Consider the following 26661-nt stretch of genomic DNA (forward strand, 5'->3'; position numbering starts at 1 on the left):
GATGTAATTCCATATGAAGAACTTTGTGATATAACATTGTGTTATAGATGAGCGGAACATGTGGAATTGCATCCAGGCCTGCCATCAGAAATTTTGGGGTCCGGAACTGACAAAATAGGCAGGGCCCACTGACTTAAGCAAGATACTTATTTGAGGGGCTCCGACTTGAGCCTTTCATGCAAAATAGCAAAGTTTAACTTTTATACACAAACTGGAGTTTAGGAAAAATTAAGAATCACCCCTTCTTACTGCAGAAACAAAAAAGAAATCATTACAAATCAAACTAATTAAAACAAAACTCATCTGGGTCTATTTAACAATAAGCAGTGTTATACCCCATTCAGATCGCATATAGAACCCGGGTTATTGCTGAGTTAACCCAGTTTGAAGTGCGGTGTGAAAGCACCAAACTGAATAACCAAGGGTTATAAGAAGGGTTAAACCAAGGTCGCCCTGTGTATAATGAGCGACCCCATAATCTTGCCTCTATTCCTCTCCTCTTTACTATTATTGCCCATATTCCTCCCGTCTTCCACTATATGTCTCATCTCCCCCCTAATCTTGCCTCTATTTTTTCATTCTTCCCCTATTTTAGTCCCCATTCCTAACGTGTCCACCTATTTTTGAGCCTATTCCTCCAGTCTCACCCTTTTTGTTCCCCTTTCCCCCTTCTAATTCTTCCCCCACTATTCCCTGTCTCCCCATATTCCTTCCCCTTTCCCCTTTTATACTGTTTCTATGCAGGGTCGGTGCAAGCCGGCTAGACACCCTAGGCAAAGCTGATCACCAACACCGCCCGGCACCCCCTATTCTACTCCCCATTCCCCTTTCCCCTATGCAGCATGTGTTTAATAAGGGCTGCTGCTGCACATCCTGTATCTCCATGCTGTTTTTCCTACCTGTCCCGGGGCAACAGCAGTGTAGAACAACCACCTGTGCAGGGTTGACACCTGTCCTGTCAGCAGCAGATATCAGCAGCAGCAGATTTGTACGTGGAGCCAGCTGTAATTTTTTCCTCCCACTTATAGTACACTGCTCCTCAAAGAGGCAGGGGCGCTGCAAGGAACAGGGCTTAGGCTGCACCGGCGTTCCAGAAGCTGGTTCTTCGTTTTTTTTTGTTTTTTTTTACATTAAGCAGCTGGCAGCATCATCGGCAGGGTGCAGAGCAGGGAGAGCTTGGCGCTTCCCTGGCTTTGCTGAGCTGCTAGCACCAGACCGAGGTGAGGGTACTCCTGGGGTAAGGGGTGTTTTAGGGGTAATTAATACATTAAGTAATCGGCAATATGCAGCAAATGGTAATGGTAGCACATGACCTTTGGCTGTCATGGAGGGGGCGGGGAGGTCCACTTAATGCAGCAGACTGCCAGCGCTGCTTACTTTCATTTGTGTCAGTCTCAGACTGTCAGTGCCGGCTGCTGGACTGGACACATGTGTGTGCGGCTGCTTCAACCCTGCTCCTCTATTCTGAAGAGGAGGTGTGCAACTAAATTAACTGTACATTCATGGCAGAATGCAATGCCGCCCTCCTGTGGCCGGTGCCCTAGTGGTGGCGCTGGCCCTGTTTCTATGCTAATCTTACCTCATTATTGGCTTCTGTTTTCTATACTCCTCCCTATCACCTGGTGGCTCAGAGTAGAGGGTGTGTGCACCAGAGCATCAGATTTCTATGGTTACATAGGATGCGCTGATTGACAGGGACAGGAGTTCAGGAGGGCAGAGCCACGTTAACGATGGAGCATATGCAACAACAGCTCCGGACCTCCATACTTTTACATATTTAAATAGTCATTGGGGCTTTGTATGTCCATTTTACACTGGCCACACCCACCTAAAACTGGTTACACCCCCTTTGCGTCTCATAATAAACCCTGGATCATTTTTAGCTCTAGGCCCATGTGGTTCTTAATACGGGAGGTTGATTTACAACACTGCAGGTTAAGAATGATAATGTTTGAGTGGCCCTCAATGCACTTTGTATGTGGCATCTGTGTTGACAAAACAAAGGCATGACTTACAGAGGGATCACTACATGTATCTTATTGCACACTGACTTCTATTACCCTGATGCCCATCATCCTCATTTACCCAAAACTGTGTGTGTGTGCGCCAAGGAAACCAAAAAAACTAATTGTAATATCTTACCAACTATAGGAGGTCCAAGGCAATTTCCAACACCAGCAAAGAACATCAGTATCCCATAGGCATGAGTGAGTTTATCCAATCCAACAATGTCTGTTGTTACATACGGGAATATTGACCAGTTCCCAGTAAAAAATCCTATTGTCCCTGCAATAATGGCCAAGGTGGTATATGTTTTGGCAAAAGGAATTGCAAATATTGCCAAACCTGTTGCTATTAGAGTAAAAACATACAGATACAAAGTGTTAATCCATTTAAAATCAGCCATGATGCCTAAAACAAGCTTCCCAATGGCCATCATAATGCCAGTCATGGACACCAGTGGTACCACCATGATCTCTTTATCAATATTGGCACTTTTGGCAACATCTTCCAATAGAGAACTGGGTGGAAATCCCCCAATGTCGAAGAGCAAAATGTTGATGAATAGGGCAGTGAATACTTTACTTTTGAAAAGACTCATAGTTTCTTCCCAGTAATCCAAGTAACGGTGGAATTTGGTTTTAACAAACTGCTTGCATTTCCTTTTCTCTACAACTGTGTTATTGCTATTGTCTTTTTCAATCTCACACTGAATCCTAGATCCTCTTTTATTGATGTTATTTTCCTGCAAGCACAAGACCCCATTTGATTCCTGGAGTTTTTCCTTTTTGAACATCCCAATGTCTTCTTCATTGTTCTGTTCTGGTTCATGGTAGACGAGGTAGGTATCTGGAACCTTTTCCAGGCAGGGTTTTTCTATTTCAGAGCAGGGCAACTGAGCCAGGGGTCTCATCAAAATACCACACGCCAGTATGTTCAATGATAGTGCCCCAATAATTAGCAAACACCCATCTAGTCCATAAAGAGATATCAGCTCCTTCTGCAGACTTGCATATATAAAAGTACCGACGCTTGAACCTGAAAATACAGATCATTTTTTTATCAGGATATAATATAATAATACACTAAGGGCATGCTGTTCCCGGAATTTTCATGTGGCCACTTGATCAAAGTCTGCTCTGGTATTAATTTACAAAAAAGAGAAAGGTGTGTCGCTGGGTGATGTAACCTTTATTAGTTATATTGTTAAAAAATGTAGCAAAGTTTTAGACACACAAATCACACAACACAAAGTGAATTTAAAAGGGATAATATACCCCAACTCTGTATTCTCCCCTTTCTGATCTCCCACTAATATCAGTATGGTGTTTTATTGTGTCATACACCCACTGGTATATGTAATAATAATTGTTAGTGACAGGTGTGGGAGTTGACTCAGCTGTCAACCTGGCCGAGTATATCCAATGCAGGGTTATACCCTTATTAGTGGGGTATTGGATATTTCAATAATCCGCAAATATAAAAATGGCGGGTAGCGGGTGGATGCGCAGTTCAAACCTGTGCCTGGGTGTGGTATCAGGCTTCTGACGTGATCTCTCACTTCACAGTCAGTTCGCCTTACCGCTACCTCCTAGGCACACACGGTTCCTGCTGCAGCCCGTTGTATGACAGACTGGGCTGAGGCGCATGAGATGAGCGCCAGCAGTCTCAAATCTGTCACGAGGATCAGTGTATCTCGGTGTGGACGCCACACACCGTGACCTCTGACGCGTGCCCAGTGGAGACAGGCACATGTGCTGTACTGCGGCTCAGGCTGAATTACAGTTTCACAAATATTTACACATTGGTATGTGGGGAGGGGAATGAGGGAGTCATAACAGATGCTGACAGGGTCAGTGTACGCTTCGCTTAGAGAGCTTCATCAGGACCAACCTGACCTGCTCCTGGGCACCCTTGATATACTTAGTTCTCATGAATATTTATGACCCATGCTGCAGGTGAGCAATTGAAATCACCTGGTTATCCTTAATTGGAACTTATTAGTTATTGTGTCAAGGAGTCCATTTTTAGTTTATCTATTTGGCATATTAGCCTCCTATTTACTGTATCTACCCAAACTCTGGTTGTCATATTTCTATTCACAGGGAAGGGGGGAGAAAAAGGTACTTTTACTTAATTGTGCACTTCTGATAATTGTTTCCATCTGCAGTGCCAGGTGATACTTGCTGGATACCCTTCCTTTCTCTCATGTTTAGAGATCCATGTGCACTAATTGCTATACAAGTTTTTATACAATAAAAATAAATGGTACTTGTGAGTTATCCGGGCTGCCGATTTTTTCATCGCGCCCGAAATCGTGGGCATCGCGTCGGTCGTGGCCGTTATAAGGAGCCGCGACGCGATGCCCACGATTTCCCATAGACAGTAATGTTAAAAGACGCGATGGACCCGATTTCCCATAGACAGCAATGTTAAAATAAAATGACAATATGAAATTGGGCAATATGTTTTTAAAAAAAATGTTTCATGGCCCCCCACCACCGTTAACGCCACCCCGCTATTGACGCCAACCCGAAGCGTGGCGAGCGCAGCGAGCCCGCGAGGGGCGGCGGTACGCGTCCTCCGACCTTTTCATGCCCTACTATCCACTAGGGCGTGGAGTAAGAATAGAATAGTGTGGCGAGCGCAGCGAGCCACCGAGCCCGAAGCGTGGCGAGCGCAGCGAGCCCCGCGAGGGGACGCGGACACCTTCACAGGTATCCGCGTGCCCTTGCGGGCTTCACAGGTGTCCGCGTCCCCTCGCGGGGCTCGCTGCGCTCGCCACGCTTCGGGCTCGGTGGCTCGCTGCGCTCGCCACACTATTCTATTCTCACTCCACGCCCTAGTGGATAGTAGGGCATGAAAAGGTCGGAGGACGCGTACCGCCGCCCCTCGCGGGCTCGCTGCGCTCGCCACGCTTCGGGTTGGCGTCAATAGCGGGGTGGCGTTAACGGTGGTGGGGGGCCATGAAACATTTTTTTTTAAAACATATTGGACAATTTCATATTGTCATTTTATTTTAACATTGCTGTCTATGGGAAATCGGGTCCATCGCGTCTTTTAACATTACTGTCTATGGGAAATCGGGTCCATCGTGTCTTTTAACATTACTGTGTATAGGAAATCGTGGGCATCGCGTCGCGGCCCCTTATAACGGCCACGACCGACGCGATGCCCCCGATTTGGGGCTAAATCGCGGGCATCGCGTCGGTCGGGTGTCCTTAACTTAAGGACAAAATCGGCAGCCCGGATAACTCACAAGTACCAAATAAATAAATAAAGATAACGATGTGAAACAATATAGATCTTATCACTTGTATCCATAATTCCATGAGGAATGTGAGATTCAAGATCACAATAAAAAGAAGGATAGGTTTCACTAGCTACCTAATTGCTACATGGGTTAATGCCTGTTTCATTCATTATTTAAGATATACATGGGAGTGTTATACGCTGTAACTTATAAACGATGTGATAATATAAAGTGTGCAATATATACTGTATGTGATGTGAATTAAGTGCTGCTGAATTAGTTGAAGGAAATAAGTGATAAAAAGAATGGAAGTAAATAATGTGGATGTGTGTCGACTTTATACACCATGTCGACTGGTGACTTGCTGGCGCTTTAATGCTAAATATTGGTGTCAACGGTGACAGCGGGGGGGGGGGGGGGACAAAAACCAGTGACATGCGTGAAAAAAATGGTGGTAATGTGTTAGTGCAAAGCGTGAAAAAATCCTACTGTTTTATTAAACAACTTGTGTATATGATATAATGTGTGTTTATCACTCCCATGGTTTTTAGACACGGTGCAGCATGATCCACACTGTACATTTCCTATGTGTTCTCGAGGGTCCGGCTGTTCCATAGAATGTGAGAACTTTAAAAAATTAGTATTAGTATTGGTATTAGTTTGTCTAAAAGGTAACTAATACAAATATGGACAGAAGCTTCAAACACGTGCTGAAAAAAGTGTATTGAGCTTTCGGGGGAGATTCTCTAAGAATCTCCGCCCCCCTTCGCCGCCCATCGCATTTATAATTATCGCATATGTTTTAACATATGCGATAATTATAGCAAAGGACAGCTCTTGCGTTAAGAGCTGTCCTTTGCGGTGAGAGTCGCCGGGTCCCAGCAGGTCCCGGCGGCTCCCCCCTCCCTCACACACCCGGCGCTGCTGCTGCTGCGCCGGGCTCTCCTCCTCCCTGCACCCGGAAGAGGATCAGTGCAGGGAGGAGGTCACAGGTCCGGGCACAGGTGAGGGGGCGATGCGGGGCGGCGGGGGTCCATGCGGGGCGGCAAGGGGTCGTTGCGGGGCGGCGGTGGGAATGCGGTAGAAGCCCATTGGCTTCTATGGGGCATCGCCAGATTTTTCTGGCGATGCCCTCCGCCGCGTTAACCCGGCGGGGGATGCTTACAGCATGCCAAAATGCGGTAAAAACCCGATAACTGGGTTTTTACCGCATTTCTTGCTTAGAGAATCTCCCCCTTCAGCTTTCCATCCATTGATGGAAATGGAAGCTTGCAGATTATAAAACAATCCTGTGTGAATTTTGGGATGACTACTGGCGTATATATATAATGGATGCAGGGTGTGTTGGAAATGTGGGCCATTATGTCAAGCCCTTATAGCATTATTTTTTTATTTAACTAAACACTCAAATTCCCTCATTTAATACAATATTAGATACTTAAGAGGAGATTTATCAAACCTTGGGGAGATCAAATGGAGAGAGATAAACTACCCATCATTAATCTCATAAATCAGTCTCTTTCTGCCCTATAGTAGTCTCATTAGAAAATAAACAAAATAAGCATGAGAGAATGACGACGTCTTGCTTCTAGTAAAGTTGCTTCACATATTAATGGAAACAGTCAATTTGTGTACAGCCAAATGGTTATCTTGAGCATCTGGACTCTTCTAGAACCTTTTACATTCATGAATCATACTGTGGTTGCACCCAAAACAAGTCCTGATTATTCTTTGAGGGTTCCTTGTTTCCAATTGGACTAAATCATTGTCAGCCTCTTCATTATTATCCTATCATCTACTGTCCCCAACTGTCAGGCCCAGTGTTTTCCAGCACAATGTTGTATTGAACTACAGTTGGCACAAATTACTGAACCAATCCTCCCCTGTCCTAGCATAAATGGCATATGACCACACATATAAAGAATTACATACACAAGTCTGGGTACTTGTGTATTATCACGGCGCCCATCGCATCACATACAACTAAATAGGGTATGCGATGGTATGCGATGCGATTTCTGCATGAAAAAGCCTGAATGTACAATTAAATATTGCATCGCATGCCAGCAAATGGCATGCGATGCGATGGCATGCGATGCACCTGATGGGTGCATACAATGTTAAATGCCCCCAGACTGTGAAATGCCCCCCCCATTGTCAACGCGACCCCCACTATCAACGCCAACCCGAAGTGTGGCAAGCGCAGCGAGCCCGCGAGAGGCAGCGGTACGCGTCCTCCGACCTTTTCATGCCCCCACTATGCACGTCAGCGTGGAGTTGACTTTAGATAGTGTGGCAACGCGGAATACACGTAAAGTAATCCGCGTCCCCGCTTCGGGCTCAGTGGCTCGCTGCGCTCGCCACACTATCTAAAATCAACTACACGGCGTGATTTTGTTGAGAGGGGAGACGTTTTAGTTCTCAAGGGACAGGCAGGCTTAATCACAGTACTATGGCCCTTATTCTGATCGGTGCGGATATATCCGCGTGCGTTCGGCCCGCCGATGTTATGTGTCTGCGCATGTGCAGAGGCGTCTCTGCGCATGTGCGAGCGGGGCGTACGGCCAAATCCCGCATGATATGTGAACACTCCGAACAGGGGGTGGAGAGGGGCGTGAAGGGCTATTTGGGCTCATTACCATATGCATACGCCCCGCGTTTCATGGGAGTTCCCATGAAAACGCTGGGCGTACGTATGGTAATGCGGCCGTGACGCACGTGTAGGGGGCGGACATATGACATCGCCGGATGTCAGCTGCCCGCCCAGATCCCTGCTTTTGCACGGAAAAATGTCCGTGTGGTCTGAGGTTGCGGGTGCTGGTGGAGCACACGGTCCTGCATTCGATGGTCTGCGACCATCGAATGATGGGGGAGGTTCCCTTAGATGGAGGAGGCGTATTCCGTGAAAAATACACGTGCGGTCCGTTCGGACAGCTTCTTACCGCATACGGACGGAGTTGGCGATCCGTATGGAAGGCGGGGTTTCGCACGCACGTCCTGGCCGCATAATCGGCTCCGGCCGCACCGATCAGAATAAGGGCCTATATCCGGTATTATAGTAACTGATAGTAATAAAAGCATCCTACCTCTTCTAGACACTGCGGCTCCATGTTCCTTCATCAAAAAAAGACTCCTCAAAATATAACAAGACCTCCTACCAACGCGTTTCACGATGAAAATCTCTTTATCAAGATAATCTCTTTATCAAGGCATCTTTATAAAGAGATTTTCATCTTGAAACGCCTTGATAGGAGGTCTTGTTATATTTTGAGAAGTATTTTTTGCTGGAGGAACACGGAGCCGCTGTGTTCAGAAGGGGAAGTTATGATTTTTATTAATATTAGTTACTATAATACATTGATATGTAAAGGTGCCCATACACAGTATAATTATTGTATACAATATCGCATTGCATCTCATCTCATTGTATCGCATAGGTTTTGCAATGTGATGAGATCTAGTACAAAAAGTATGTGCAGCACATACTTTTTGAGCTGTGCGGTGGAATGTGTGACGGGAGCGCGCATCTCATCGTACCCAACAATTGTACCGTGTATGGGGACCTTTAGTGAGGTATGAAAATAATCACCTTTGGGACAGAATTGTTTTAAAATAGTTCCTAACTAGATAAGTGCCCAGCTGAAACCACCTTTTATCTTATCGTTCCATGTAAATTGAATGAAAAAAACCACAAAGTTAAAGAAGAACAAATAATAGGAGAAGAAGTAATGACATGAAGGCCTTATCAGGATAAGTATTATTCTGTTCTAAGATTGACACCAGTTTAGTGCCCTCTCTCCCTCATCTCAACCCTCTTTACTAATATTTGTAAACACCCGGGACCCAAGGGATTGGCCCCATAGATTTGAGGTTGTGGCTGCATAAGACTGGACAAAGCGATAGTTCTTTGCTTCAAAAACCTGTTCTTAATATTTCCCTACCTGTTGAGACAATACCAAGTGCCAGCCCTCTCCGTTTTTCAAAGTACTGGCAGGTGATAGTAACCGTGGCTGTGTACAGTAAGCCGCATCCAAACCCTAATGACGGAAACAGTAGAATAAGTTGTATGGAAGGTTTGTAGGAACAGTAATTACAAAGGTGATCATCTTTATGTGCTGAAATCCACATGACACTTACAGGATCAGTGTGTTATAGTACAGTACAAGTATTGAGGATTGGCCGAGTTGTCCACAGGTTAAGAAATATATCTGACTTATCACACCTGTTCCCTTACAGGAACAATCCTGAAAATGGACCTGCTGGGTCTACTAGAGATACTTGATTATGTTGTATCGAAAACAAAACTATTTTAATTATCTTTCCTATCCTCTTGACAAACTAAAGTGACACAGTTGTTTAACTTGGGTGGTTACATGTCTATTATCATTCTTTTGTATATGGAATGGATACCACTTACTTGTCTCTCTCTTTTTTTTTTTTATACACTTTTGCAGCTAAAACCTTGTTCCAAATCGGGATACTTAACACAGGATAGGAGCTGGGTTTTAAGTTATTCAGAAGGGGGATGAATGATTTCTATTTCTCATGTGGGCCTATGCTGCTGGGCTAATATTGTAATTTATTGTATACCTGTGGTATTAGGGCCCCTGCTAAGTCCTACATCACATGAATAAAATAGCCTTCATGGCCCAGTAGCACAGCCCCATAGGTAAAAAAATGATAATTATATATATATATATATATATATATATATATATATATATATATGCAGTTTTGGAGGGAGCACTCACGACAATTTCCAATCGCAGTTAAGTATGAAAAAAAGCAGCTTGTATTCCGTGAATGTGTCTGAGTCATTCATGATGATTTTGTAACCACAAAGTTGCAGTACAGATTTAACGCATAGTTGCAGAAAGTTAACAGACTTTCCGGGAAGCTGACTAGGTGGAAACATGGGGCAGGTAAAAAGATGCATGAAGATGTTCAGATAGATGCAAGTTTAAATAGTATTTGAGCATCTACAGATGTGCGTCAGTCCTTGAATATTTGTATGCACGGACATACACCACAGAGGACTTTGTAGGAGCATATGTATGAATTAGTGTTATGAATATTGGATTTGAATGCTTTATCTATTTAGAATTTTGTTGTCTTTGTCATCTTTTAACTATTACAATACAAGTTATATTTTAGGAGTAATTCAAATAAAAAAGTGTGTCCCACAAAAGTCATCTTCTATTGGTTGATATACTGTATAGATAGAATTGATATACTATGAATCCAGAAATATTTGTCCTTAGGGAAAAGAAAATTCAGCAATTTTTAAGCCCCATACACACTTGATAATCCTGGCTTTGGCCAATATAGTTAACAATATCTGCCGAGGCTGCGGTTGGTCAAATTTGATTGTTGACACTGAAAGATATCAGTAAACAAAGGGAAGGTTTGTTAATGATGCACAGGAGCACACATCGTGAATGATATTGAGTGTACAGACTAGAGGATATTTTAAAATATCCTATGATGTGTATGGGGCTTTAGTCTGAAAATCTTGTAAAATTGTAACCTTACAGTATGTCACAGCAATACGTACACGGTCCTTTTGCCTACAATACTGTATATCGCATATGATCCCAGCCAAGGCTGCCAGAGGTTGCCAGATCGAACAAATCAATAGTGCAGTACTTGCGATCTCCGGCTCCAATTTGATGCTCGCGGGGTCGTGCATCGGTTTGGAATCCAAGACAGAACACTTACAACTTTACAGTTTTCACCCATTTTCTCAGCCCTCTCCATCAAAATCGGGTCAAAAGGACCAACTCGTGTAAGTGTATGGCTAGTTATAGAAACAGTTATGGAGCTCGGAGGTCTTCCACGTATAAATGAGAGATTTAGCTATGCTCATCGCTGCTGTGCAACTGCCGTGGCAATTGGCGCGATCCTGTCATCATGTAAGTGCGTTTAATTCACTCTCACGGCTCACAGAAGCGTATTGAGTGGCGAGAGTAGTGATTCTGCATGACGGGTTCAAATTTGGGGTACCAAGCACGAGCGGCCAGATTGCTGCAACGATGAGCGTGGCTACATCTGTATCTTAAAACATAATGTAATACATACAGCTCCAAATGTCTCCCCAAATCTTGTTTCCCTGTCGAAAAAAGGCCCAAACAAAATACGTTACTTACCAACCATAAATCCATATGAGAAATAAAGGAAGTACAAGTTGGGTGCAAAGCTGCTCAAAATAAGCCCCCCGGCTATTAAGAAGGTGCTGAAAATGGCGACAGGTCGTGCACCAAAGGAGGAGACACTCGCACTACACAGAGGACCTGGAGAAGGGAGAAACATAAAATTGACATTTGTTTTTTTAAAGGGGTTGCAAACATTAACCTTCATCGCCACATAAGTATTGACATATCATAGGTACTATACACATTTGACAACAGGCTAGATTTATAGTACTGTAGTACTGTATGAACTCTGTGGTATGAAACACACTTCTGCATGAGATACTGGTCTTATGCCCCAATGTGCTGTTAAGAAATCCTAGTCCTTTCTGTACCTAACACTCTAGGGTTTATTTACTAAGATGAAAGTTCTATGGAAGATGGGATGTTGCTATGGGCAACCAAGCAAATCTATCTATAATCTTCTACAGTGGTTCTCAACCTCCGTCCTCAGGACCCCCACACAGTGCACGTTTTCTAGGTCACCAGCAGCTGCCCTCCGTATCACCAACTGCCACATTGTAAAAATGCACAGGTGACCTGGAAAACATGAACTGTGTGGAGGTACTGAGGACCGGAGTTGATAACTACTGTTCTAGAAGGTGCTAAGTAAATAAGAAGTTGCCAAAGCAACATCCCATCATCAATAGAACTCCCATTTTAGTAAATAAACCTCTCTGCCTGTGGCTTCCTAATTCTTTCTGGTCCCTGTTTCACATTATGACCCTGCAGCCACATGCAGCCTAGTCCTCACTAGCATTTTACATAGGTCCCACCCACATTACACTCAACGCCAACATGGCTGTGGCCATTAGAGTCGCGTATGGTTTCTCCAGTGCTTAAAGTGGTCCTGGTGAGGTGGTGGAACTCTCTTCCCCGCCATCTCCCCCCCCCCCCCCCATATGTCACAACCAGGGCGGGTGCTAGGGTATTCGGCGCCCCCCTGCAAGCTCAAAATGTATGACCTATCTCACATAGACATGGAAACAATAATGCGGGCCACATAACGCCACCCTTAATGCAAATTATGCCCCAAAGTGCAAAAGAATGTAACAGGCCAAAAAATTTGAAAGTGCGCGCCACAAAATTTTAGGGCATGGCTTTGTGGGACAGGGGATTATGCACACCGTAATGCCCATTATACATTATGTCACACAACATATTCCCCATTACACAATATGCCACAAACGGTCCATATTACCCTTCCATATTATGCCACATACAGTAAGTGCTGCTTACCTACATGCTCATTGCTAGGGTTTTCTTGCTCAGTGCCAGTGGTAACATGCTACTGTACTCATAGATAGCTCGCACAGCATGCCAGCAGCAGCCCCCTTTATCATGCTTGCTGCCTGTCAGAGCTTGACACACACTGTGCAGCAGACACCATGAAGGTGACAGGCTGCAGTGGCCCTACTTGTGCAGTATTGTAGTGGCCTGGTGGCACCCTGCCCCTGGCCCAGCCCGCCATTGCTGCTGTGTCTGTCTGTGCCTGCAGCTTTGCTATAAAAGAGACAGCCGGGCAGAGCGATGTAAACCCTATAAGCAAAGTGATGGAACTTTTTTTATGCAGCAGGAAGAAATGCAATCACAATTATTCTAAATGCCATCAGACCTGTGATCTGTTGCTTATTTTATCTCCTGTAACTGTGTTAAAAAGCCTGTGGGAGCTTCACACCTCACTTTCTTGTTGTTATATCTGCATATTCAGGGCCATCTGACCAGTTAACCACTGCAAATGGTGGAAAAGGGAAAGAGCCTCATTAAACAGATTAGGGAAATCTTTACACAGGGAACAAGGGGGTAATGAACGGACAGCCACACTACTCTCACAAGATCAGTTATTTTCCTGCATCTTTAGGCAATCTATGGGAAATGATTTGCCTGGTATGTTTACTAAAATATTGGTTTCTTACATCATAAGTGCTGACTTTCTTGTCTATCCCCATCCGCGACTCTGCACTGCAGCACGGTGCAGCTATTTAAAATGACGCGCCGGGCCTGGCTTACGGCGCAGCAGCCAATCAAGCAGCTCTGATTGGCTCAAGTGTAACGAGCTGCCTGATTGGCTGCCGGGCTGTGAGCCTGGCCCGGAGCGTCATTTTAAATAGCCGCGCCATGCTGCAGAGTCGCCGGTGGGGATAGATAAGAAAGACAGCCTGGTTTACATCGCTTTGCCCGGCAGTCTCTTATAGCAAAGTTGCAGGCAGGGACACTGCCACAGCGGGGCAAGGTGACCGGACAGAGGCGGAACCGTTCCGCCTACAATATGGAACTGACGGAACGCAGTTCCGCCCCGTTCCGGCTCACTTTAACCCCTGGGTTTCTCTATTCCAGAACACTGGGAGCACAGACAAGCAGGAATAAAAACAGACCACAAACAAGGTGATACTTACATTGTGCCTAGTTCTTATTTGTACACACATGCTTTAGCAAATGCGATTTTCTAGGCTACAGAGCTGCTAATGTTAGCAAGTAAAGCTGCAGGAAAAAAATAGATGCCCTCAAGGGCCATAACAAACTCAATTGTGTACACATTCACAGCCTATACGCAACAACAAGGAACATCAAGGTGAAGAGTAGGCTTATGGCTAAGCAGACTTAATACAGCAGTAACGATGGTACTTGTTTCCTAGCACGGCCACACCGATTAAGATCGGGGTGGTCGTGCTGAAAAAAATCGGGTCGATCGCATCGCATGCGATTTGGTCGCATGCGATGCGATCGACGCGACCGACCGATTTTTGACCCGATTTTTTTCATTGAATCCAATGTAAATTGGGTCCCTGGGACCCAATTTTACATTGTATTCAATGAAAAAAATTCCCAACCCCCCCAAATTGAAGCGCGTAAACAGCAGCCCACGATAGACGCATACCCGAAGCGTGGCGAGCGCAGCGAGCCCGCGAGGGGTGGCGGTACGCGTCCTCCGACCTTTTCATGCCCTACTATCCACTAGGGCGTGGAGTGAGAATAGAATAGTGTGGCGAGCGCAGCGAGCCACCGAGCCCGAAGCGTGGCGAGCGCAGCGAGCCCCGCGAGGGGACGCGGATACCTTCACAGGTAAACGCGTCCCTTCGCGGGCTTCACAGGTGTCCGCGTCGCCACGGACACCTGTGAAGCCCGCAAGGGGACGCGTATAACTGTGAAGGTATCCGCGTCCCTTCGCGGGGCTCGCTGCGCTCGCCACGCTTCGGGCTCGGTGGCTCGCTGCGCTCGCCACACTATTCTATTCTCACTCCACGCCCTAGTGGATAGTAGGGCATGAAAAGGTCGGAGGACGCGTACCGCCGCCCCTCGCGGGCTCGCTGCGCTCGCCACGCTTCGGGTTGGCGTCTATCGTGGGGCGACGACGGGGACATCTATAATGTGAAATGGGTCATATGGACCCATTTCACATTTTTTGACATTTTTACACCATTTCAATGTTAAAAAATTTTTTAACATTGAATCCTATGCAAAAATCGGGGGCATCGCGTCGCATTGCATCGGGACCAATGTTAATGGTCCCGACCGACGCGATGCCCCCGATATTTTACCTTTCCCGACAAGATTTCAATGTTAAAATATTTTTTAACATTGAAGTCTATGGAAATATCGGGGGCATCGCGTCGGTCGCGTCGGGACCAATGTTAATGGTCCCGACCGACGCGATGCCCCCGATATTTTATCCTAGCCGGCAAAATGGACCTGATTTCAAAAGAAATCGGGTCCATCGTGGGTAATCGTGTCCCTTAAGTAAGGGACACGATTACTCACGATTGTGGCCGTGCTAGGAAACAAGTACCGTAACGATGTAGGCGTCTGCAATTTCTAACCACTCATCGTACACTTCCTGGTAACACCTCCAAACGTTCACTTCCTGTCATCCTCATTGCGTCCAGCATCTTGGCGCATGCATGTTGTGATCTCAGCACATGCACAGTCTGCTGATAATGGCTCACTTGAATGAACACTTGCCCTTGCCTACCAACCGTACATGCCTACTCTCCCAGAATGGCCAGGAGGTTCCTGAAAATTGGGTGGCCCTCCCAGCCCCCTGGAAGAACAGGCAAGTACCAACCCAAAATCGGGCTGTCCACTTGTGGAGTAAAGTGGGAGGCCCGGGAGGCTAATAGGGCAATTCTCGCTAAATTGCATCATCATAGCCCCACCCCTTGCTGTGCAGGTAACCCCAGTACAAACATAAATTAGGTCAATAAGTCCAGTATACTGTAAAAGGGACAATTAAAGTTTATTCTTCAGCTCTAAATTCCTCCCAATGATCTTCCAGCTTCCAATACCCTAACTGCTGGTAGATGGTGGCACTGAAGACCAGGGCAAGATTTGCTCTTACCTCCCAACTGTCCCGATTACAGTGGACAACTGGTCACTGTCCCATCTGTTGGCAGAGGGTTGCGGCGTGTTGGACGTTTCCGTGGTCCGAACACCCCTACACTGTCCTTGTCAAGCCACTGACTGTTACTTTTGTAGCTGAAGTGACTAGTATGTTTGGATCCCCACAAATCAATTTTTCAGATAGACTACCTGTGATCACTTATAAGAAGGTAAACGACGAGGGTGTTAATTACAACAAATTACTATAATTTAGTAAAATAAATTTCATAAAATCGCCAAAAATTCTGTAACATGGAGAAGGTGCCAAGATGGTTAACGGCCCAACCTTCTACTAAATTTGGCCTTACAAATGGTACAAATACCTTGACATAATCCCACACCCAAGAGTTGGATTTTTTGGTTTTATGCCTAGGCAAAACAATGGCTTTATTTTTATAATGTGCAAAAACTTCTTCCATTGGTGGAGGACTTACACAAACAACAAAAGCAATGTCTGGATCAAACGCCCCTGTTTTCTACCGCTCTGCAATGCTGAATAGCACAGCATCTATTCTCTTCAGACTGGGGGGGAGGGGGGGACTGCATCAGCTTACTGAGCACCAGAGCCACCACCCGTCCGAACACTCACCTCCCTGCCGCCGATTCCCTTGGTAACACGAGAGGGCATGTGTAACGAAATTGTTGGTGCCTGACCATCGAATGATTTCTCCTGCCTTTTATTTGCCTGTGAGATCCTATGTCAGCCGCCCGCCACCGACAGGCATTGGCCTGTCCACATACCCATGGGAGCACCCAGCATTTTCATGGGAATGCCCATAAAACGCTGGACGTTCCCCATCCCGCCATCGTCTGCCATGTCTCTCTATACCCGCTGCTAACAGTCTGGTGAATGTGTAACTCGCCGCGGCCATTCGTTGTCGGGGTTTGCATATGCGCAAACCCTGACCATCGGGGTAGTGGCCGAATTCGGATCACTGCGCGTGATCCAGAATCTGAACTGGGACCACTGTAATTATCCCAATATGAACATGATGACAATCTAATGGGAATAAGAATACATAATACGAAGCAGGAACACAGTAATGTGGCCCAAAATGTACTAGATATATTATTACATGGCATAATATGAACTGGAAACACTGTCATTTGGCATAAATCTGAACTACAGTAGGTCACTGTAATGAGGCATAATCTGTTCTGGGGCACTGAAATGAGACATACTCGAAACTGGGGACATTGTAATAACACAATAGGAACTGGGAGTTCTACAGTGTTGCATAAATATGAACTGTGAGCACAAGAGTGTGGCATAATATTAACAAGGGCACTACAGTGTGGTTTAATATGAACTGGGGGCATTATAATTTGCCATAATATGTACTGTCATTATATATGACCTTGATGAACAATGTAGCATAAAGCGCGTCCTGGTACTAAACCGTGATGTATGCTGAACTGGCGGACCTACAGTACATTGATTGGATGCAGTGTGTGGTATAATTTGAACTAGGGCAATACTATGCTACGTAGAATAAACAAGGCCACTACTTTGGTGCATAAAATGAACTATGGCATTACTATGGGGCATAAAATGAACAACTGCTGTGGAGAGAGGCATCTCTCAAAAAGCAATGGGACAGGGGTGCCTTCAAAATGTTGCTATGGGGGTATGGGGCACGCAAAGTTCTGGTTCTGCCCCTGCATCTCAGCATTAGGGAGGCCAATCCCGGGATCGGGATTGGCGGGATCCCGGGATTTTGGCCTAAAAACGTCGGGATTTGAATCCCAGGATTGAAGTTTCTAATCCCGGGATTCCGGGATTAGTACCCCGATGCAACAAATTAATTTTTTTTTTAAAGCCGGGCAGCGCTGAGCACCTTATGGCTCAGACGCTGCCCGGCTGACAGCTCCTTACCCCGCCGCTGTTCGGGAGTCAGGACAGCGGTGCTGAGTCTGTCAGGCATGGCGGCACCCAGGTTGTGCAGCGTGACCCCCTGACGTCATGTCACACTGCGCAGCCTGGCCACCACTATGCCTGTCAGACTCAGAGTCAGCACACTGTGTTAAACCCAGATAGACGGCCGCTGTGCTGCCCTCAGCCGCCCGCCAGCCCACCGGAGATAGTCGATATCCTGCTGCTGCCTGTCACCACTGAAGCAGTAAGTGACAGGGCAGCTCAGGAGGGGTTGGGGAAGATTGGGGGGATTAGGTTTAGAATTTTTTGAGTGACATTTGGGGGAGGGGCCGGTTTTTTTTTTATTAGGGAGGCCAATCCCGGGATCCCGGGAATCCCAGGATTGACCATTTTTCAATCCCGAATCCCGGGATTGAAAAAATGCCCTTGGATTGGCATCCCTACTCAGCATGTATCTGATTGCTGTTAGAAAGGCCCTAATAATTTACACCTGAAATCTATCACCTGTCTAATGTGCCTGTACATGATGATCCTTGTGGAAATCTGCTTGAATGAATGTACAGTATCAACAACAAAATCCTGTACCTATTAACACAGAGCATCTGCTCACCTTATGCTAAAGGTTGTGCAAATTGCTTTCGTGATCATTAGCTACAGCTAGACTAACACATTTACAGCCAGGAAGTGCGGACTGATATGTTATCTCAATACCACTGACCTTCCAGTAAACAAGAATTCTGCTTACAACCAGAAAACCGCATTTATAAAAATCCATCATGCATTAAACTGCCCAAAGTATCTTAGAAACCAAAACAGTAACAGTATCTCTGTGAGATACACTGCTAGGAATTGATGAAAATAAATGAAAAGATTAAGCAGAGAAATACAACAGGTCAATCTTGAACTATACGTACACGGAGAGAATCAACCCCACTTCCTCTACTATCATCCTTGTTATTTGTAAAATACATGTTATTTGTAAAAAGCACTCAGGCAAATGCTACAGTGACAGATATTTATATGACAAAAGAAAGGAGAGTAGAAGGTGTTTTAAAGAAAAGGCACTAATTATAATAAAACATTTGGGGTGGGTTTATCAAACACTGGAGAGAGATCCAATTGTGAAGGATAATTTACCAACTAATCTGCTCCTGTCATTTTTTCAAACAGTCTATAAAATGTAAGGTAGAAGCTGTCTGGGAAAATTATATTTAATATCATTTGCTGCCAGAAACCGGAAAAAAAATATTTATAACCACAAATAACTGAAATAAGGAATCTTTATTCTGACACATGTGCTCCTGGTGGGTCGCTCGGAGCCACTTGGGGGTGAGGGGGGGGGGGGGGGGAACCACCGTCTGTTTTGCCTCTGGGTACCTGGTATGAACTTATGCCTCTGGCCTCTGCTTCAGGTCACATCTATGTACACTGCTGACATCAGCATCACCACATGTAAATACTGCCCTGTCAATAATTAAGTTGCAGGCATTGGGATGGCAGAGATAACTGATGTGAAATGATACACTAAGAACTTTTCTGCACATTTGCTGCTTTATTCTTGGTAGATGTAAAAATGATAACAAGGAAAATAACTGTTTTCTTAATAATATGCATACAGTATATGTATGTTAACCAGGCGAGATTATTGATTTCTCAACACTGCATGCACTGGAACTATAGTGACAACTATATTTAGTACATAATTTCCAATTCAGGTCCACAGTTTGGTGGAAAATGTTGGAACTTGACCAATATAGAGCCATGGGCTATAAACAGTAAACATAAATTTGCTTTAAAAACAAACAAACAAACAAACAAACCCTACTACTCAGTAACTGACAGTATAATACCTCTTTCACACTGCAGCTCTTAACCGGTATATTGCCAATTTTTTAGCCTTTTAAAACGGTTAGAGCTGCAGTGTGAAAGCACCAGTCTGCATTTACCGGTTGCAAATAACCAGTATTTGCAAACGGGTAAAAAGCAGAGTCCTACACGGTTCAGAGACATTTTTTATGCAGTGTAAATGGCTCTGAACCGGTATATAGGACTCAGGCAGTAGCTATGAGAGCGCAGTGCATATGTAATGAGCCGTTCATTACATATGCGCATATTTAATGAGTGGCTCACTACGCTGTATTATAGCTACTGTCTGTCCTGCTTTCACACTGCAAACCTGCTTGAAACCCGGTATTTATGGTAGTTTGAAAGGGGTTTAAAACGGTAATATACCATTTTAAATACCGTTTCAAAATACTGGGTCTCAAACATTTAGGCAATGTGAAAGCAGCATAAGACTAGTCCCCCCCGGTCTAACTAGCAGAACAATACAGAGCCCTCCAACTACAGCTAGTCTCGTCCCATTGTAACATTAGGGTAGCAATAGGTACTTGTAGCCATCTCTGCTATCTTCAATTAACTATTCAACAGTGATTGTTGTGGATGTTCAAAGTTCCAAGTAGCACTATCACCCCCCACAACAGGGAAATTGCCATTGTAATTCCCTATTGCACTGTCAGCTTAAGGTCAGGTGAGGTAAAACTATGATAGTCATACAAGTGAAAAGTCAACAGAGGCACATGTTTTCCACCACTAAAAATAACTGTAGCATGAGTATGTACTGTACTCCATGAAGTAATATTTGCGGTTATAGTCTCTGAAGATGTCCGCTTACTACATCAAGGAATTGCTGTTAGATTAGCTGTAAACATGGCAGATAACAACAGTGTAAACCTACAGGACTGAATTAATTCAGATAGTACAAGTCAGGGCAATCATTACAACATGTCCCCACAAAGTAAAGCAATGATTAGTACAAAACATAACTCAAATACTGCAATAACAATACAGCTATGGAGTGACAAGTACAGAGGTAGTCAGCAGGTAGGGCTAAGCTGCAGGGGAAAACACAACAGCTCCCAATGCATAGTCATATACTTGCCTACCCTCCCCGAAAGGCCGGCAGGATCCCCAAAATCGGTTGCGCCTTCCTTCCTCCCCCCCCCCCCAGGAAGGTGAGCAAGTCCCCCGCAAACTCCACAGCTTTCCACAATCCTACTTCTTGGGGGGTCACTTGGGGGGTCCTAAAGACACGAATTGCATCATTGTGGCCCCACCCCAGCTGTAAAACCCTGTAATACATGGCTCAACATGTTAGCCCCTCCTCCGGATCTGCCCCTATCTTGTCACATCCGCCGCCCCGTTTCTACTCACTGACTGTCCTCTCCCGGAGCAGGGCCGTAACTAGGGGGGGGGCTGGGGGCTCAAGCGCACCAGGCGCTGGAGGGGGGGCGCTAGTGTGCAGTCCTGGGACACCTGGCAACGGGTCCGGGGGCGGGCAGCGGGATCCCGGGGACGGACAGCGGGGGACCGGGGACTGGTGGGTTAACTCCAGCTCCTAGCGCTGCCGGGCGGTGGGGGAGAAGCAGAGTTTGAAAAGACTCGTCGGACGCTGATTGGCTGAATTCAGCCAATCAGCGCCCGGGAAGTCTTTTCAAAGTCATCAGCGCTTCCCGCCGCCAGGCATAGACAGATAGCGCTAGGAGACGGAGTGAGTGAAGGCTGCCGTTACACCAGTCCCTGGACCCCTGGACGCTGCCTACCCCCGCTGGCTGCACACAGGTATGTTGGCAGCGGGGGTCCAGGGACTGGTGTAGCGGCAGCTTTCACTCACTCGTCACTCCGTCTCCTAGCGCTATTTGCCTGGCGGCGGGAAGCGCTGATGATTTTGAAAAGACTTGCCGGACGCTGATTCAGCCAATCAGCGTCTGACGAGTCTTTTCAAAATCTGCTTCCCGCCCACCGCCCGGCAGCGCTAGGAGCCGGAGTTAACCCACCAGTCCACCAACCCTGATGCATGCTTGCCAACTCTCCCAGAATGTCAGGGGGACTACCGCCGATGATATCACAATCTCCTAATGGACCCGCTTCCTCCTGAGCACGGACCACGCTGCCAGGATCCCCAGTGCCCCCGCTGTCTGTGCACCAGCCTCCTCCTTCATCATGCTCCTGCATGATGCTTTCATGCATCAGTCGGGGACCTACCGACTAGCAGCCCTGGCACGCCCGCTACCTACTCTGCCTACCGCACTGCCCAGATCGCTGCCAGGTACAGGGGGAGGGGGGGAGCGGGGGTACCAGGTACCAGGGGAGGGGGGACGGGGGTACCAGCTGCAAGGTACTAGGGGGGGGGCAGGGGTACCAGCTGCCGGGTACCGGGGGGGGGGAGGGGGCAGGACAGGACAGGTACCAGGGGAGGGGGAAGAATAGTGTGGGATCTTAAATACCCTTTCCCACTGCCAAAAAAAGGGTCGTAAACGGTTAGGACACTGCTTTTTACCCATTTAACAAATACCGGTATTTAGTTTGTTAAAAAGGGTTATGACCTGGCAAGCTTCTCCTTATAACCCAATGACCAGGGTTGCCTACCCTCTCAGAATGACCGGGAAGCTCCCGAAAATCGGGTCCCCCTCCCGGCCCCCGGAAAGGTGGGCAGCACACCCGGATACCACTGGTCCCCCTGCATCTACCCCGCATGGGGGAAGGGGGCATGGCTAAATAAGCAAATAGTGCCATTTAGCCCTGCCTCCTCCTCAAAGACCGTCGAATTGCAGGATTTACCTTACTGGGGGTGGGGCTTGATGATGTCTACATCAGGCTCTGCCCCCAGAAGTGCTGCTGACAGTCTCATCTCCGGGGTTCTCCTGGAGAGGAAACTTTTAAAAGTAGGCAAGTACAGTATGCCAATAACTCTAACCTACTGTATTAATATATTTTTTTTGCTCTTTTGAACCTTCTTAAGGTCCAAGATGTTGTTTTTAGGGAATGGTTCCTAGAATTGTACACTGTATTCCAGATGAGGACGTACCAATGATTTATACAGTGGCATAATTACACTGTCTTTCCTTGCCTCTTTGCCCCTATATGCATGCTCAGGGCCAGCCTTAGGCATAGGCAAACTAGGCAATTGCCTAGGGCATTTGGAATGCCTAGGGGCATCAGCAGCTTCTGCTGATTAAAATCATATGCATGCCTATATTCTGTGTGTGAGTGAGGCTGTATCTGTATATGAAATAGTGTATTCATGGAAATCACTGTAACATAGCATTTCGTATGCAGGTGCAGCCACAGTCGCACACAGAATATAGGCATGCCGCATATCATTTTAATCATCGGAAGCTCCTTGTGTGTGCTGGTCATAACAATGCAAATAAGACAAATTTTCAGCAAAAAAGGCACCCAACGTTAGCAGAACTGGCCAGGAGCTGCATGGCCTAATGAGGCAAGATGTAAACATCTGTATCCAAGCAGAGGCAGAGGTGACAGTGTTAGCAGCTGTGCAAGTGCTGTCTGCGGGTGGGTTGGTTGTGCAATAGTGTTCGGCATATGTGTAAGGGGCATTATGTGTGTCATGTATAAATGCATTAATAATGTGCGACATATGTGTAACAGGCATTATGTGTGTCATGTATAAATGCATTAATAATGTGCAACATATGTGTAATGGGCATTATGTGTGTCATGTGTATAAGGGCATTAATAATGTGCAACATATGTGTAAGGGGCATTATGTGTGTCATTATGTGTATGAAGGGCATTAATAAAGGTTGGCATAATGTGTAAGGGGCATTATGGTTATAAGGACATTAATAATGTGTGTCATGTGTAGGGGGCATTACTGTGTGGTATTATCAGGGGTGCCGAGAGAAAGGGGTAGGGGGGTACAAATTACCCAGGCCAAAGTCTGATGGAAGGGCCCAGTGGGGGCCCCTGGCCCCCCTCCCCTTAAGTGACAGCAGCAGCTGCAGCTCTTCTCCTCTGCCCAGCACACACTGCTTTGTGCTGGGTTGCAGTGTGGCCATGGAGGTGGTTAAAATACAATATTTTCTCAGGATTTTTTTCTAGGGGTATAATGTGAATAATGTGAGGAGTAATGTACATAAGGTAAAGTGGTACTACTGTGTGATGTAACGTGAATAAGAGACACCATCGCATGATATAATGTGAATAAAGTTGCACTACTGTGTGGCATAATTTGAATTGGGGGTAAAATTGTGTGGCCATGCCCCTTCCCAGCAAGAACACACCCCTGTTTGGGCTGCACACCAAATGTGTGCACTGTTTCTATTTAAAATATTGCGGGTAGGAGCACCAAAATAATGACTGCTATGATGAGGGTTGATGGTGCTGGGAAAGGGGAGCAGGGTCAGAGGCGGAACTAGTGGCGGTGCTAGGGGGCACCAGCCAAAATCTTGCCTAGGGCGTCATTTAGGGTAGGGCTGGCCCTGTGCATGCTAATACCTTGTTTGCCTTTGCTGCTGCTCTTTAGCATTGAGCACTGCAGACTCAGTCTATTGTCGATGAGCACCCCCAAATCCTTTCCCAATAATAATTCTCCTAGATTCTCCCCATTTAAATGATAGATTTCATACACGTTTCTCGACCAAAATTAATAACCTTAAGCCCCCCATACACGGTCCGTTCATCGGATCCGTTCTGTGCTTATACAGCACACATCGTATCGGATCGCATCCCTTGTGCATGCATTGTGATGTTTACCTAGTACAAAAAGTATGTGCAGCACATACTTTTTGTACCGTACTATGTGATGCGCGGGAGCGCGCATCGCATAGTACAGAACGGAGCTGGTCCACAACAGACCGTGTATGGGCTCCTTTACAGTTATCAATAGTAAACCTTATCTTCCATTTTGCTGCCCAATCCTCCAGTTTAGTTAAGTCGCTCTGTATACTGTAGTTCTTACTAACTACTTAGTCATTTTTATGAGCAGTACATTGTTTAACAGAGTGCTCATAGAAGTTACTTTCACAATCTCCGTGAAATGCATTTCCAATAGTAGACGAATGTGTCTCTATGAACTTGCAGCCTATATCACAGACACAACTGACCTAACACAGAGCCAAGAAGAATCCGATTTACATCCCTGATGCTGTTTGCACATCGCAAAATGAAGGTTTATCCCGGAACTTTGAAACGGGTCAGTCCCAGCGCAAACTTTCATTTTGGGATGTTCACATCCCTACAGCGAACCGGCAACATCATCATGGGGAGCGGCGGGGACTCAGTGCATCATCGGGGGTGGGGGAGGAGGCAGCGCTTAGAACTGGTGCTGCTCCAAGCGCTGTCTCTTCCGTAGTGTGAACGGGAAATGGGTCAGTTGACCCGTTTAACCTGTTCACACCACCAAGCAACACGGCAACAAACTGGTAAGGACTCTGCTTTTTTACCGGTTCATTTTGCCGTGTTGCTACCCGTTTTCGGGACAAGGTAACACCTTTCACTAACTAACACCTTCGCACTAACTACCGGGTCAAAACGGCTTGTACCCGGTAATTAGATGCAATGTGAAAGGGGTATTAGATGATCATTCTTCAGTGCTGAACATTGGACACAAAGTTAGATATTTCTTCAACAATTTCTTTAAAGAAAACTACAGGATAGCATTGTACCCTTTAGAACAATGTTTAAACAACTAGGTCAGATCTGATTGGCATCATATAAAAAAACAGACTTAACAACCAATGAGCCTTATAACATTTTTGTGTGTCCATTCTTCAGACCAGTTGAGTTTACAGCCAGTACTGAGATCATGCTCCCGACCCAACCAAATAAGTGCGATGTAGAGTTCTTGCATGGTCAAACCAAATACTCAAATAGTAGCATAACAATACCAAATTTTCGAACAAATATAGAATAAGACAGTGCATATAAAATACGGTGGGCAATGATAGATCACGCCGTCGCTGGGTACACACATCCAGCATCAGAACTCATGCCCTCTCTTGAACCTGCCAAATGTTACTTACTTTCATGCCTTGTTAATAGTTAATCAGATAACATCTTGGGATTTAACATACAGATTTCCACAAGCTTAAAATCACAATGCTTTGTGTAATTCCTCTTTATTAAGATATTTAGAGCAGAGTGACTGTAACTCATATTCCCCTGGCGCACACAAAGCCTTTCTTGTATGATGGCAAATCAATCTCAGATATTCTGTAGAGCGATGAGAATTATAGATATTAAGAACATAATCATCAATCAACACTGGTGCTATACAACCTTTTAAACAAAGCAACAATTTAACAAGTAAGAACCATGGGGGCAATTCAGACTGCTAGGTGTGGGCCGAATACGCTCCCCCAGGCCAATTCGGGCTTGCGCATGTGCGAATATGCGCATGTGTAAGCTCCATGAGCCAATGCCGGGGCGTTTGCTCCAGGATGGGTGGGCAGGGGGCGGACACAGGGACTGGCCAGCGTTTATGGGCGTGCCAAATGCTGGGTGTAACCCGGCGAACGCTGATGCCTGCTTGGCTGACATCACATGATGTTAGCACACGCCCCCATTTCAACCATTTACGTTCAGGATAAAAGTATAGACTTACTTTTATCCACGAAGGGAGGAAAAATCATTTGATGATTGTGTGGCCGCATGCGAGTGGATGTGTAAGCGTACACATCTGCTGACATTCTAGTGCGGGGATTGGGTCAGCGGGGGGGGGGGGCGTGCCTTCCGTGGAGCAGCATTTACCTGTCCGCAAATATATGCTGCCTAACAGTCTGAATCAGGCCCTAGGGCCTTCATTCTGGTCTGATCGCTCCCCTGCACGGTCGCACAGGGGAGCGATGTTTAGCGACTGCGCATGCGCATAAACATTTATGCGTATGTGCAGCTACTTGGTGCAAGCGGGCACACGGCAAATTGATTATTCGCGGGCCCGTTCATGCCTAGCACTGCTGGGTGTTCCCATGCTAATGCGGGAGTGATGTGGGTGTGGAGGGCAGGAAGCTGATGTCAGCTTCCCACCCACTTCGTGTACAAGGGCCCCGCAGATCTAAGGTCAGCAGAGGCCGACTTAGATCTGTGAGCGCTTGCAAAATCATCGATGGCCGGCGGCCACCAAATGATTTTGACCCCGCACGCAAAACTGCAAATAGATGTAT

At 46.1% G+C, this 26661-nt stretch overlaps 1 protein-coding gene across 3 annotated transcripts in view; it reads right to left on the reverse strand.

Annotated features, from left to right (window-relative positions):
• The window catches only part of SLC16A9 (solute carrier family 16 member 9), a 66583-nt gene that overhangs the window by 2148 nt on the left and 37774 nt on the right, over positions 1-26661 (reverse strand). For all 3 annotated transcript variants that reach the window (XM_083149125.1, XM_083149124.1, XM_083149122.1), the window contains 3 exons: positions 11401-11544; positions 9196-9291; positions 2143-3039 (listed from right to left, as the gene is read on the reverse strand). In XM_083149125.1, coding sequence (XP_083005251.1) covers positions 2143-3039; positions 9196-9291; positions 11401-11544 — 1137 coding nt within the window. The remainder of the gene's footprint in view (positions 1-2142; positions 3040-9195; positions 9292-11400; positions 11545-26661) is intronic.

The sequence above is a fragment of the Crinia signifera genome, chromosome 6, assembly GCF_055691185.1.
Source record: "Crinia signifera chromosome 6, ASM5569118v1, whole genome shotgun sequence".
NCBI classification, from domain to species: domain Eukaryota; kingdom Metazoa; phylum Chordata; class Amphibia; order Anura; family Myobatrachidae; genus Crinia; species Crinia signifera.